General features: G+C 45.8%; 1 protein-coding gene across 3 annotated transcripts; it reads right to left on the reverse strand.

The window, feature by feature from the left end:
- Positions 1-2,265: 2,265 nt before the first annotated feature.
- Positions 2,266-13,624, reverse strand: C7H8orf33 (chromosome 7 C8orf33 homolog). 3 transcript variants are annotated; one of them, XM_063935005.1, is made up of 8 exons: positions 13,368-13,624; positions 12,918-13,006; positions 12,625-12,715; positions 12,089-12,226; positions 9,965-10,563; positions 4,362-4,452; positions 3,222-3,368; positions 2,266-2,828 (listed from the first exon to the last, which is right to left on the reverse strand). In XM_063935005.1, exons 2-8 carry the CDS (start codon positions 12,924-12,926, stop codon positions 2,602-2,604), a joined length of 1,302 nt encoding a protein of 433 aa, XP_063791075.1. In that variant the 5' UTR covers positions 12,927-13,006; positions 13,368-13,624; the 3' UTR covers positions 2,266-2,601. The 3 variants fall into 3 exon arrangements, with proteins under 3 accessions (XP_063791075.1, XP_063791076.1, XP_063791077.1); XM_063935006.1 differs by having other exon boundaries at positions 13,300-13,379; XM_063935007.1 differs by lacking the exon at positions 12,625-12,715 and having other exon boundaries at positions 13,368-13,623.
- Between the last annotated feature and the right edge of the window lie 1,979 nt (positions 13,625-15,603).

A 15,603-nucleotide genomic window follows, 5' to 3' on the forward strand; every position in this document is an offset into this window, starting at 1 on the left:
CCTGCTTCTTACCTGTATGAGCGAGAGTGACTTGCCGGCTCTCTCTTGAATCCAAAGACTTCTACTACTGTACATGTGGTGGACTTGGGGTAATAATAATAATACACATGGGTGGACGATGCGCCCTTTTAGCTTGACAAAATGACACATCAATCTATAGCTCCAAGTTCTTAGCAGTCTGAACTGATGTATGCATATGGTCCTCAATCAGAAACTGGAATGAGTCCATTACATCCAGCTACACATTCACATATGGCAGCGCAATGTGCTCTCCTGGACTCAGTGGCCCCCAGGACGTGACACCAGGTAAGAGAGGCTCATATCCGCTATGACACGAATGCCAAATGTATATATCGGAGACCAATGATACTAGAGACACTACAGAAAACCAATAAGTAGAACAGGACTTGCCTATATATTCAGTATAAGAAACAAATCAAGAAGGGGTCCAGCTGCCCCAAGTGTGGATAGGAACCTGATGGCTCAGGCTCCTGTACCCTACCCTCTCATGTGTGCACTCCAGGGGACAACAGGGAGGGGCTCAGGCTCCTGTACCACGTCCCCTCATGTGTGCACTCCAGGGGACAACAGGGAGGGGCTCAGGCTCCTGTACCACGTCCCCTCATGTGTGCACTCCAGGGGACAACAGGGAGGGGCTCAGGCTCCTGTACCACGTCCCCTCATGTGTGCACTCCAGGGGACAACAGGGAGGGGCTCAGGCTCCTGTACCATACCCTCTCATGTGTGCACTCCAGGGGACAACAGGGAGGGGCTCAGGCTCCTGTACCACGTCCCCTCATGTGTGCACTCCAGGGGACAACAGGGAGGGGCTCAGGCTCCTGTACCACGTCCCCTCATGTGTGCACTTCAGGGGACAACAAGGAGGGGCTCAGGCTCCTGTACCACGTCCCCTCATGTGTGCACTCCAGGGGACAACAGGGAGGGGCTCAGGCTCCTGTACCACATCCCCTCATGTGTGCACTCCAGAGGACAACAGGGAGGGGCTCAGGCTCCTGTACCACGCCCCCTCATGTGTGCACTTCAGGGGACAACAGGGAGGGGCTCAGGCTCCTGTACCGCGCAGCAGAGGACAACAGGGAGGGGCTCAGGCTCCTGTACCACGCCCCCTCATGTGTGCACTCCAGAGGACAACAGGGAGGGGCTCAGGCTCCTGTACCACGCCCCCTTATGTGTGCACTCCAGAGGACAACAGGGAGGGGCTCAGGCTCCTGTACCACGCCCCCTTATGTGTGCACTCCAGAGGACAACAGAGAGGGGCTCAGGCTCCTGTACCACGCCCCCTTATGTGTGCACTCCAGAGGACAACAGGGAGGGGCTCAGGCTCCTGTACCACGCCCCCTTATGTGTGCACTCCAGAGGACAACAGGGAGGGGCTCAGGCTCCTGTACCACGCCCCCTTATGTGTGCACTCCAGAGGACAACAGAGAGGGGCTCAGGCTCCTGTACCACGCCCCCTTATGTGTGCACTCCAGAGGACAACATGGAGGGGTTCAGGCTCCTGTACCACGCCCCCTTATGTGTGCACTCCAGAGGACAACATGGAGGGGTTCAGGCTCCTGTACCACGTCCCCTCATGTGTGCACTCCAGAGGACAACAGGGAGGGGCTCAGGCTCCTATACCACGCCCCCTCATGTGTGCACTCCAGAGGACAACAGGGAGGGGCTCAGGCTCCTGTACCACGCCCCCTCATGTGTGCGCACCAGAGGACAACAGGGAGGGGCTCAGGCTCCTGTACCACGCCCCCTCATGTGTGCACTCCAGGGGACAACAGGGAGGGGCTCAGGCTCCTGTACCACGCCCCCTCATGTGTGCACTCCAGAGGACAACAGGGAGGGGCTCAGGCTCCTGTACCACGCCCCCTTATGTGTGCACTCCAGAGGACAACAGGGAGGGGCTCAGGCTCCTGTACCACGCCCCCTCATGTGTGTGTCCCCCACCAGAGGACAACAGAGAGGGGCTCAGGCTCCTGTACCACGCCCCCTTATGTGTGCACTCCAGAGGACAACAGAGAGGGGCTCAGGCTCCTGTACCACGCCCCCTTATGTGTGCACTCCAGAGGACAACATGGAGGGGTTCAGGCTCCTGTACCACACCCCCTCATGTGTGTGCGCCCACCAGAGGACAACAGGGAGGGCCTCAGACTTTTCACAAGAGCAGAAAGTACAAACCTTCTTGTTCCCAATTGTAGGCTACTAATATCTCTGGATTCCCTGTAAGACAATACTCTCACTCACACCCGCTGATAATTTCCAGCTGTTACTCAGCCGTTTAATAGATACACTCCCCAAAATTAACATTTGACATTTTCTTTCTAAAAACTGAAATGAAGATCTTGGGAACCACTGCATAAGACACTCTGCGGGACAACTGTGCGGCCATTGTCATACTCCTCTGTTAGTCCAGACCAGAGTTTTACTAGTGGTCCATAGTCCAAACTGAAAATCCCCGGACTAAGGCAATAAAAAAAAAAATGTTTATGCCTGAAGGTCATCACCGGTCTCAGGTCTGTGAAATAAAAATAAGGGCACATAGCATGGTATCCCGGTAGAGTCAGCGCCTACGTACTGCAGGCTTCCTTGTTAGAAGAAGTTAAAGCAGAAGGGCTCCTGGGATGATTTGAAAGAGAGTCCTTCTTGATTGGCTGTTCCGGGTACGGTTGGCAGATCAGGTGATCCCTGGGAATCTGCAGAACCACGATCGCTCTGTCCAATAACACTGGAAAATTTATGGTCGCTCTTCCGGAAAACCTTGCTCCTGTTTCGTCTGGTTGTTGCCGTCACCTCGCTCATCCGCGCAGATTTAGCAGCTGCAAACAAGCAAGGCACTGAATGAGTTAGGTGTACCCATCACCTACATATCACCAGTCACTATCTGGGCAGCTGAATCAATAGTTACCTTTACTGGGCTTATGCGGAGTTCCTTTTTACACTTATAGAAATCAAAGCAAGCTATACAAAAGGTCGTTGTGTCCTAGCGTTAACCCATGGCAGTCTGAGCGAGTGCAGTCGCAGAGACGTACATTCGCTATTGACCAGCTTTCTCACTCAATGAAGCGGCAGCGCATTTCCCAGCACCGCAGGGACCGTGTGAGCATACAGGCGTGCCACCTAGTTTTATACGTCAAGCCACAGGCACTGTACACGAGAATGACCTAGATATCGTATTCATATAAAAGGTGTTGTAAATGTGCACGACTCACCAGCCTGCATCAGCTTCAACTGCGCCAGTCTCTCCTCTTCCATTTTGCGTCGGTAATCGCCAAATATTGATCGCATCACTTGGCGTTTCTTTACCAATAGGACTTTCTCGCTCTGCAAGGTCTTGATGGCGCGCAAAGCTTCCTCCACTGCACGAGAGAGAGAGATTTAAAAACACGAGACCAGAACAAATCAGAAAACTAAAAGCCACATGTTACTCACTACTCAGACAGGAGATCTGCTGTATTTTCCCTGAGCTGCAGCCAATTATATTCAGTGACGCTACTTATGGTTCTGCCATACAGTGAAATCCATTACAGCTCTACTAAGTGGGGGATTGTTCCACGTAGCTGTATATACAATATCTATTACCACTATGAGGTTTAGCCAGCAAGAAGGAGCCACAGGCGAGTCTGCCCTTATTTTTACAACAGCAATCATTTAAAAAGCAAAACCAACCCAGGCGACTGCATCTGCAGGCTAGAACATAAGCCGCTATAAAGCCTATAGCTTTCACAAATAAACACTTCAAAGCTAGGTTTTATGCATTTACAAACTAGCTTTTTTCTATTAGACTGTAGTCAAAACCACAATAATGCAAATCTTGCCTCCTCCTGTGATTTGCATATATTATTACCGGTGAGTGAGGAAGAGGAGGGTAACAGCAAATGGAAAACATGTCAAGTGCGAAGAGTGAAAATAATTAGTCATCCCCAGTGTCAGCGATTCAGATATAGCACCCACCAACCAGAAACATTCTACCTGCCACCCAGTAACACCCATTCAGTCACAAGTTATATGTGACTGAGTGTCGTAAGATTGTAAATGACTGCTAAGTGCTCTATGTTGCGTATGCAGGCTGCAACACATGCGCAGTTTGTGCAAAAAAAACAAACCCTTGAGATCTGTCCACAGCACTGAGATACAGATCAGAGTGCGCTAGAAGCACCAAAGCAGAGAGCGACACCCCAGGCAGGAAAAAGGAACTGCACGGCTTGTGACAGGTGCAGGTTGCTAGAATGAGCACTAAATCAGGCCTTTATTCCTAAATTCCAGCCCATCATTAAGAAAAAAAGGACACATTGTTCCTCAACAAGACATACCACAAAGACTAGACCCATCTGTGTACAAGCGAGACTCACCCTGCTTTGGGGTGGATTTCTGCCGCTGTATTGCGATTCTAAGCTGCTCCACGCACCAGTCCACCTCTCTCCACAGCTCATCTGCCCCCGGCTGTGATACACAAGTAATCCAATATTCATTTGTAACAAAATAAATATGAAGTAAGGGGAATCATTGTCTATTAGTAGAACACCGCGACACTTCTCTGCAGAAGTGACTAAACACAAAATTAATTCAGTAAAATACATATAAATATAACAATTAAAATCCACAGAAGGGTTCAAATTTATCCACTACGGAGAAATAAACTTCAAGTCACAAATATAAGTTACAAACCACCAATAATTATACTTCCTGGTAACCTATTCATCAATGGATATCTTCCTTAATAGAAAAAATTCATGATTGGACATTAGATATGCCAATCAAACCTTGTGGCCAATGAAAGAGACTGACTGGGTATTTAGCTCCCTCAGACCCGACAATCGGGTTTCCTATGATTAAGCTTATGCGAAACGGTCGTTAGGAAGACAGTTCACACGGCAGTGTGTCTGTCATTTAGTTTTTTTAATTGTTTAGTCACTGCATTTAATGTATCCTATATTTTAAATAATGTACTACATGTTGTAGAGCGTGACACTGATCTGCAGCTTACTACACAGCCGCAGCCATATCGGGACACACACCCGGCGGCTCTGTATTGCCGGACGCTGCTAGCAGCGTGTGAGCCCTGGGAGATAGCAGGCGGCGGCTGCACGCTGTAAGAGACCGCGGCTTTAACAAGCCGTGCCTTAGATGGCTCCGTACTGACGGTGATTACACCGTACAAAACCTGGGAGTTGGGTAGCTACGGGAGACGGATGCATACTGAGACGCGCTGCATCCGTTACTGACACATTCCTTTTCATTTGCTAAATACCAGTTACTGTGTGAGACAGACGTTTACCATCCTAAATAGGAAAGAGATTTAGATCCTTGATTGCAGGGGTGGATGTGTAGATACAAGCCACGACCAGCAGGTAAAAGCGGGGATACGTTGCAGTAGGACAGTATACCTCTTTGCTCTCCTCATTATATATTGATAAACTGTATTGCAGCAATACACTGCACACAACCTGGGAACTGGGAGCCACGGGAGATGGGTACATGTTGAGATGCGTGGCATCCTTATACCAACATATATGTACCCACTATTACCAGGAACAGCACAAACATTATGAAAAGCATTAACAAAGACAGGGTATAAGTGTCACATATAGGTAGCCGCCACCTCTCTTTATTGTCGGTATATTATTAACTGCAAGAGCTCATCTCGACTGTCAAATACAAGTTACTGTGTGAGATACACGTTTTTTATCTTGAATAAGAATGATATTTAGATCTCTGATTACATGTGTGGGGGTGTAGATATAAGCCACGACCAGCAGGTATAAGCTGGGATATGTGGCAGTAGGACAGTACATTATATTTGCTCTCATTATATATTGCTAAAACGCACTGTAGAAATACACTGCCACCATATTTTTCCATTTGGCGAGATTTAAAAATAAGGTGCGACTGTGGATACACACCCTCATAACATATGTTTGTCATATATTTCTAACTGGAATACAATAGGATGTGTCTGTGCGCTTCAGTGACTCCAAATACAGTGATGAAAAGTGAGTATTTGCCTTTACTAAAAACCAAGAGACTTGTTAAATTCTATTCTTTTACTAGAAACAAATCACATAACACTTAAATAAATACATTTGTTAAAACATACAATAAAATGTATCAGCTCAATTAGTAGTATATTTCAACCGGAATGCATTCCTTATTTAATAGAATATTATAATGTAAAGCCGCTTTAACTTAATTGATTAAACCTGTAATTCTTACAAAGGTAACCAATTAGTAAGAAACATTGATCATCTGTTTAGTTTGCCGTTAGTGCCACATTTTTCTCATCACTATATGCCAGTTTATAAATATATAGATGATAATATAAAGGTCTCCACTTAACCTGTCACTGGCGTCCCAGTGCAGGATTAGTCCTTCCTGATGTGTTTTGCCCGATCAAACGGGGTTATAAATTACCCTTTCCTGGGAATGTCCTCCGTTTAAGCACTATAGCACAAGTGCAAGGATTGGTTTTAAGGTAAATACCTTTTGGAGTTCCCGGCTGATGGGCAGCGTTTACAAGCACACAGTCCGCGGTAGTGGAGACTTTGACAAGTTGTCGGCGCTGCACTAAGCAGCGTTCAGGGAGCCACAGTAGCAATGAGCCGTAGGTGTAAGTGTCCTCAATGTATAATGCACACTGTAAGCGGCAGCCAAATGGCACAGAGGATGCGGCACGAAACCGGCACGCGTTTCGTCCTGTCAATTCTCGGGACTTCCTCATGTCTTGAGGAAGTCCCGAGAATTGACTGGACGAAACGCGTTGACGTTATCACCCGTTTTCAACCGCTGCATGTGTGACTGTGTCTTTGGCCGCTCTCGCCGCTCCTGCCGTCTCAGCTGTGCCGGTTTCCTGCCGCTCACCTGTGCCGCATCCTCTGTGCCATTTGGCTGCTGCTCACAGTGTGCATTATACACTGAGGACACTTACACCTACGGCTCATTGCTACTGTGGCTCCCTGAACGCTGCTTAGTGCAGCGCCGACAACTTGTCAAAGTCTCCACTACCGCGGACTGTGTGCTTGTAAACGCTGCCCATCAGCCGGGAACTCCAAAAGGTATTTACCTTAAAACCAATCCTTGCACTTGTGCTATAGTGCTTAAACGGAGGACATTCCCAGGAAAGGGTAATTTATAACCCCGTTTGATCGGGCAAAACACATCAGGAAGGACTAATCCTGCACTGGGACGCCAGTGACAGGTTAAGTGGAGACCTTTATATTATCATCTATATATTTATAAACTGGCATATAGTGATGAGAAAAATGTGGCACTAACGGCAAACTAAACAGATGATCAATGTTTCTTACTAATTGGTTACCTTTGTAAGAATTACAGGTTTAATCAATTAAGTTAAAGCGGCTTTACATTATAATATTCTATTAAATAAGGAATGCATTCCGGTTGAAATATACTACTAATTGAGCTGATACATTTTATTGTATGTTTTAACAAATGTATTTATTTAAGTGTTATGTGATTTGTTTCTAGTAAAAGAATAGAATTTAACAAGTCTCTTGGTTTTTAGTAAAGGCAAATACTCACTTTTCATCACTGTATTTGGAGTCACTGAAGCGCACAGACACATCCTATTGTATTCCAGTGTGTTTTCCAGGCTCTTGCAAAGCTCTAGTTTGTGCAGCTAGTGTCCACCTAATACAAGTGAATTAATTTAACATAGCATTTTGCGCCTGGGATTTGGGTGTCAAGCACATCCACTTGTTGTTTTTTATATATTTCTAACTGACATAACCTTTCAGATAAAGCGTGGATATGGGAATATAAGCCACGATCAGTAGACATAACATACATTTCAAATAGCATATTGTCGTCATACAGTATATTTTGAACCGGCAAGATTCCTTAATTGACAGGGAACAGCTGCTATTTAGAATCACTATTTATTGTTTTTTATTTATATAAGGGGGCTACAAAGGACACACTGAGATAGACATCCACAATAAGTAGGACAAATGACACGTACCAGACAGGACATGACATTGTCTTATCATTGTATATAGAATATATTCTTGGAGACAGTGGTGCGCACACTGCCAAGATTGAGAGAGACTGTCAATTAAGAAAGACAATCTGGTCCTAAACAGTGGAATTAGCTACCTCACAGAAGTTACACTAAAAGGATACCATTGTTTCCATTAGGATATTAAGGAGAAGAATATTGCAACAAATTTGGATACATTCTGAACACTTGAGAGAGTGAAGAATTAAAAGATTGCAGTGACTGAAGTTTTACCTCACATTTGTTTATTATTTTTTCACTTGCACAATATTTTCGCAGATGTTTTAAAATAACAAATAAAAGCTATATTTTAACATTAGTGGTCAAATATCACTTGTTGATATTGGACTTTAAGAATAGTGTCATAAAGTCCGAGTGTGCACATAATAGGGAATACTTCCTTTTCTTGGTGTTTACACGAAGTGACGGAACACTGCTGGAGCAATGCTTTGTAGGAATAAAACCATCCTGTACCATTCTGTTTGGCTTTATGTACTACACACACCGCTGCAGTAAGGTGTACTTAGGTAACAACTTAGAGCAGGGCAGAAGCTAAATCCTAGTGGGCAAAGGGACCTGTGACGTCAGGGGGCGGAGCAAGGATGGCAGGATACGACTTTCAGTATCCACGCCACCAACTATTACCTTTAGTAATCAGGTGGCGAGCGAAGCGAACCACCGTGCCCGAAGCGAGAGAAATTTCTGGACCCTTTGCCGAAGTTGCTCCTCCCCTTCTCTTGCGTGTCACGTGGGTCAAATGTCCCTTAGCACACTGGGAAATAGACACAACCCTTAGAGCAGTGGTTCTCAACCTCGGTCCTCAAGTACCCCCAACAGTTCATGTTTTCCAGGTCACCTAGCAGTTGAACAGGTGTATTCATTACTCACTGACACATTTTAAAAGACCCACAGGTGGAGCAAATTATTTCACTTGCAATCCTGTGAGGAGACCTGGAAAACATGAACTGTTGAGGGTACTTGAGGACAGATGTTGAGAACCACTTGCTTAGAGAACAACTTGATCCAAGAGTGACAATGTAATTGTGGTTTCTAACAATAGTCACAAACATAAGGAAATAAAAAACAAACAAAAACAGTCAGTCAAGTGACTACAATACTTCAAAATCAAAGATGTGCATAAAGGACAAGGACTCAGAAATGGTGGTGGTAAGATGGGGCGGAGGTTGTCATAGGCACTTTTGATAGCAATTTATAGAAACAAGGCCATCTACTGGATAGACCTTTCCAAGTAGAGACAGTGACTTTTATTCCCAGCATTCTACAACGCTCCTCGTTCTCCGAGCTGGACCAAGTTTATACCCTGCGGCCGCTGCTGTAGACGCAAGTTCACATTTAAATGACATAGTTGAATGTTTCTGATAAGCAATAGTACATATATTGCTGGGAGGTGGTGATCACAGATGGTAACTGCGCAAACCAATAGCAACAAGACTCATTTTTATAGAACACTTTAGAAAATGAAAGCAAATGTCTGTGTTAGCCGGACAATGGGAACAGTAGACAAGTCTCCAGGTGGCTGATGATGCAACAATTCATCGTGAGCCCACCACCCACTTTACAATGCCAGTAATCACTTCATTATCTAGCAGGGACAGGGGTCGCTCAATGACGCAAGAGCGGCATCACACGCCAGATTCCCCTACCCCCCCACCCCCATCACCAGCCCCCCTCCTGGAGGGAGAAGCCCAAAGGCAAGCACTATGCTGCAGCATGCTGTTTGATCTGTCTTCCTGCTTTGTTGCCTGAATGGTCTGTGGCTGTAACTACAAAACACCTTCTTTATTCAAAATTTATTTTTGAGCTAAGAAGAAACCCTGAAACCTACAGTTAGATTGGTTGTTACAAGTTACAGAACCTGTGTGCACCAGTTCCCATTAGTATCCGTCCCCCTGCCCCCCCCCCCCCAGTGTGCGGTCCTACCTGAGGGTCTTCCTTAGGAGAGGACGACGTCCCAACATCTCCTCCGCGTTCCTCTGCCTTCTGAGTCTGCCTACTTGGGTTCTTTGACTTTTTCTTCTTCTTTTTCTTTGCAGAATTTGAAGCATTTTTTCCATTGGCTTCTGGATTTAGAGTCTGATTAGCAGCCCCTTCTGGGACACTACATGTACCTTCTAGACTTTCTGTGGCTGCAGCAGCTGTATGGTTAATGCTTGGCTGGTCACCGCAAATGTCTGGTGTAGACACGTGACCCTCAGAGCTCAGTGATGGGGACCTGGCATCCTCTGGGATCTGGAAGTTAAAGGTGAACCCGGATCCCTCACCGGTGCACAAACCAATGCCTTGTCCACTAATCTTTAGGTCTTCGACTTCTTTGATCTGCTTGTCCTCTGCATCCCCAGATCCAGCCTCCTGGCTCTCATCTATTTGTTCTGGAGAGAAATTGAAGCTAAAACTGCTGTTAGAAGATGTGAACCAGTGCACAGGAGTGTCCTGCGTGTCCCTAGAACACTTCCTGTAGGCCACACTGTGAGACTCTGGACTGGCCACTTCCTGAATCTGGCTTTCTGAAGAATCATTGGCTGAAAGGAAAGGACATGGATAAGTAACTGGCTGGATAACAGGGTACAGCGAGTAGTGGTCAATGGGAAGTCCTCAAGCTGGACCCCAGTAGTCAGCTGAATACCACAAGGGTCCGTACTCGGGCCACTACTGTTCAACATATTTATTAATGACCTAGGAATAGGCCTGGAAAGCACAGTGTCAATCTTTGCAGAGGATACTAAACTGTGTAAGATAATTAATTCGGAAATAGATGTGGCGTCTCTACAGAATGATCTATCTAAACTTGAAATCTGGGCGTCTAAATGGAGAATGAGGTTCAATATAGAAAAATGCAAGGTTATGCATTTCGGGACTAAAAACAAACTTGCATCTTACATATTAAACCGGGAAAGTCTAGGGGTAACAGTTTTGGAAAAGGATTTGGGGGTACTCATTGATTATAGGCTTAATAACCGTACACAATGTCAAAGCGCAGTAAAGAAGGCAAGTAAGGTGCTAGCGTGCATAAAAAGGGGAATTGAGACAAGGGACGAGGATGTAATTCTGCTGCTGTACAAGTCATTGGTACGTCCGCACCTGGAATATTGTGTTCAGTTTTGGGCACCACTGTATAAAAAAGATATCAGTGATCTCGAAAGGGTTCAAAGGCGAGCTACTAAATTGATTAAAGGGCTAGAGGGACTGGATTACGAGGAAAGGCTTACTAGGTTGAATATGTATACACTGGAAAAGAGGCGTCTAAGAGGAGACATTAATGTCTTCAAATATGTAAAGGGGCATTATAAAGAGTTATCAGAGGATTTATTAAAATAACTCTGTTTAGGACACGTGGGCACTCGCTGCGGCTGGAGGAGAGAAAATTCCGTACGCAACAAAGGAAAGGGTTCTTCACTGTTAGGGCAATAAGGATTTGGAATTCCCTGCCAGGGAAGGTGGTAATGGCGGACTCTGTAAATGCATTTAAAAAAGGATTGATTATATTTCTGATTGAAAATTATATCCAAGGTTATAACATTTTAAATATGGACGTTGTTAATCCGGGTGTAACATGATTTATAGTTGTTAACTAGTCATAAAACATTACTTCAGCGGGTATATTATAATCAACTCAACTTAATACAGGTTGAACACGATGGGCATTTTGCCTCTATTCAACCTCAATTACTATGTGTGTACTTGATCAAATATGTGCAAAACTGCATTTACGGAAACTGTCGCACAACAATGAGATGCTGTAACCGTAGAGACCAACCACTTCTTTTAAGATAACTTCTAAAACTTTTGATTATTAATTACGACCCCTGTCCAACGTAGGCAATTGTCCTAAAGGTCTGCAAAACCGCACAAAGCATTGCATTATACTGCGGATTTAATAGGAAATCTATTTTCATTTACGCAGAACCCAAGTCGAGCTCAGTGCAATTACACATGCACAATTCCCTTATAGAACAGAATAGGCACTGTATATTTCTTGCAAGATGCTACAGGATTGCAAACGGATTGGCGCAATGTCAAGCAGAAATAGACGGCTAAGATGCGCACCTGATTCCACTTGTGCCTGTCTCTCCTCTGCCATTTTAGCCCGATAGTTTCCAAACACTTGGTTCATCACCTGCCTCTTCTTCACGAATGGCGCCTTCCGCGAACGCAGGACCCGCAGTATCCACTGACTGTCTGAAACTGCGGGATCAGTACAGTTAAGAACTTTTTTTTTTTCCTACCCCCCTACTATAAAATATCACATCGACAATTCTAAAAAAATATTAACGTGTACCAGCCAGTGGTGGCAGTTCTTTTGCAAACATTAATATTTATGAGAATACAGCCAATAAAAATTCACTAAGAATTGGGCTCCTCCCAACGTCTTAGTGAGCCAACAGGCTGCATTCTCATGAATATTAATTCTGCGTCAATACATCTACTACCCTACTGTAAACCCATAAGGGGTCAGGTGGATTAATGAAACGCAGCCACATAAGACAGACCATTATAATCATTAATGACAAGTGAGGAGACTTCCCCAGGCTCCAATTACATTGCACCAGGTAGTCAGACCCCCTGCACGGTCACACACACACCTTGATTTGGGGTAGGATTGCGGCGCAGGAGCCCAGTTTCCAGCTGACGGATGCACCAGTCCAACTCCTCCTCAAACGTCCCTTGCGGAGCCTGGGAATGTGCACAGTCCAGTATGTACAAGATGCATTTACTGTGTATATTTCAGCGTAGCCCGAGAGGGCATCATAAGGGGCCAGGTACAGGTGGCAGGATCAGATTAATGCAAGAGAAAGTATTATCTATACCAGATAATGAACACTGTAAGAATGAATATAGCAGCGGCATGTGGCTTATTATAGCTGGCGTAACTCACCTGCTCCATGTCTGTGCAAAACTATTACTTGAAGATCACCCCAAAGTGACCCCCATAGCAATCTAGCAATGCTGGGCGAGCAAGCGTACCTAAAGCATAGAGAAAATACATAATGAACATATATATATATATATATATATATATATATATATACATACACACACACACATATATATATATACACGCATACACATATATATATATATATACACACAAACACCATAATCAAACTTCAGAACTTGTCTTTGGTCTATAAGCAGAAGTAGACAAGCCTTGTGTCTCTTCAGCTGCTAGTGGAACTACAAGTGCCAGCATGCCCAGGTAGTTCCTCAGCGGCTGGAGAGACTTTAATAATAGCATAGCCAGGATAATAACTACATACACACTGGAGTCCCTGTGACTACGGATAATCCCAATACACACAGGCAATAGCGAGTTGTAAGCGTGTACCTTACACTGCTGCACGCATGGCTTCCTGTCAGTCCATGCGTGACTTCACTCCCCCTCAGGTCCGCTCACTTACATCCCCGTGTGGAAACAGAGGCTGCTACAAAACAGTCCGGGAACAGACTGGTCCTATCTGTCAATACATATAACACAGAACCCCTGCCATAATACTGATTCCTTGTCATGGGCTGGCCTGGCTGTTGTTGTGACGTTATATTGTAGTCGGTGCTGCCTGCAGGATGGGACTGACTCACACTGAGCTAGTCTTGTCTTAATGTGAGGGTTACAGAGGGGGAGGGGCATCGACACCCAGCTTTATACTGTGTATGGTCAAGCTATTAAGGACATATACAACCACACTAGAGCACATACATCCTGCTGCTGCTGCCTCAGAGTCATGCAGCTACTTTTTTACTGTCACAGTGTCTCATCTTTGTTTAAGCAGCAGTTAAACAGTCGTCATCATTGTCAGTGCACAATTGCCCCAGCCTGGGAATGGACATTGGAAGCCCAGCATCAAATGGTTGCCGGACTTCCGACATCCAGCGATGCGATGACTATTAGCCACTTATAGTACCTCAGTCAATTTGATTTAACCATCTGTGCTGAGCCATGGATATCATTAAAACCTGGAACGTTGGGGAGCCTTGAGGATCGCGTTTGGGAACCTCTGCATTTGATGGTATAACATTCAGCGTTTCGCCCATGTGAACATTAACTGGGCTGCTGACACCATTTACGGATATCCGCAGCTTTATAGAAGCTGACAGCTGTAGGATGGCTGCAACCACCAAATACCCGCAATTTGATAGGAAAAGTAATCCATCGAATCGGGAACATTGATAGTTGCTAACCATCGGCTTCCGCTACACATCCCTACACCAGCCCTGTCCTTGGTGCAAGAGAACCACTTGCGTTCACACAACCCAGCTCATCATTCCATCTACATGCCGGCACTTAGCATGGCCTACATGCCAAAGCTGCATTACCACCCAGTTATACCACTGTTACGCTAAAATGCCACGTCGCACCCAGGATTTTGTACACGGGTCTAACCTGGGTGCGACGGCTGAGACTCCTTTCAGAGTGGCGGCTGGACCCGGCTTATTGCAGGATTGGTGATGTCACCGCACACATGACCAGTGCCTGCGACTGGAAATGAGATCATTTCCCAGCGCCGGCTCTACCAATGCTGTAAACGGGTGTAGGGTCGCATCAACCTGGCTTTCCCACTCACTGTACCCAGGTCCTTCCCAGTACCAACTCTGCAAGCTAGCCGGATTGAATTTTCGGGTCACTGGACCCAGGTTAACCCTTTTCTACTGAGCTGCTCCTGTGTTATCACGGCAATAACTAGGGTTTTAAGCAGCAGTGTAAAAATAAGAATTTACTCACCGGTAATTCTATTTCTCGTAGTCCGTAGTGAATGCTGGGACTCCGTAAGGACCATGGGGAATAGCGGCTCCGCAGGAGACTGGGCACAACTAAAAGAAAGCTTTAGACTACTGGTGTGCACTGGCTCCTCCCCCTATGACCCTCCTCCAGACCTCAGTTAGGATACTGTGCCCGGAAGAGCTGACACAAATAGGAAGGATTTTGAATCCCGGGTAAGACCCATACCAGCCACACCAATCACACCGTATAACTTGTGATACTATACCCAGTTAACAGTATGAAATATAACTGAGCCTCTCAACAGATGGCTCAACAATAACCCTTTAGTTAAACAATAACTATATACAAGTATTGCAGACAATCCGCACTTGGGATGGGCGCACAGCATCCACTACGGACTACGAGAAATAGAATTACCGGTGAGTAAATTCTTATTTTCTCTGACGTCCTAAGTGGATGCTCGGACTCCGTAAGGACCATGGGGATTATACCAAAGCTCCCAAACGGGCGGGAGAGTGCGGATGACTCTGCAGCACCGAATGGGCAAACTCTAGGTCCTCCTCAGCCAGGGTGTCAAACTTGTAGAATTTAGCAAATGTGTTTGACCCCGACCAAGCAGCTGCTCGGCAAAGTTGTAGAGCCGAGACCCCTCGGGCAGCCGCCCAAGAAGAGCCCACCTTCCTCGTGGAATGGGCTTTCACTGATTTAGGATGTGGCAGTCCAGCTGCAGAATGTGCAAGCTGAATCGTACTACAGATCCAGCGAGCAATAGTCTGCTTTGAAGCAGGTGCACCCAACTTGTTGGGCGCATACAGGATAAATAGCGTGTCAGTCTTTCTGACTC

This window comes from Pseudophryne corroboree, chromosome 7, assembly GCF_028390025.1.
Source record: "Pseudophryne corroboree isolate aPseCor3 chromosome 7, aPseCor3.hap2, whole genome shotgun sequence".
NCBI lineage: Eukaryota > Metazoa > Chordata > Amphibia > Anura > Myobatrachidae > Pseudophryne > Pseudophryne corroboree.

Bases quoted from the DNA above. Each gene is read 5' to 3' on its own strand.
- C7H8orf33 (XM_063935005.1), bottom strand. The intron at 4,453-9,964 runs GTAGGACCGCAC...TGTGTATCACAG, and splicing joins CTCCTAAGGAAGACCCTCAG to CCGGGGGCAGATGAGCTGTG. The intron at 3,369-4,361 runs GTGAGTCTCGCT...TCTCTCGTGCAG, and splicing joins GAAATCCACCCCAAAGCAGG to TGGAGGAAGCTTTGCGCGCC.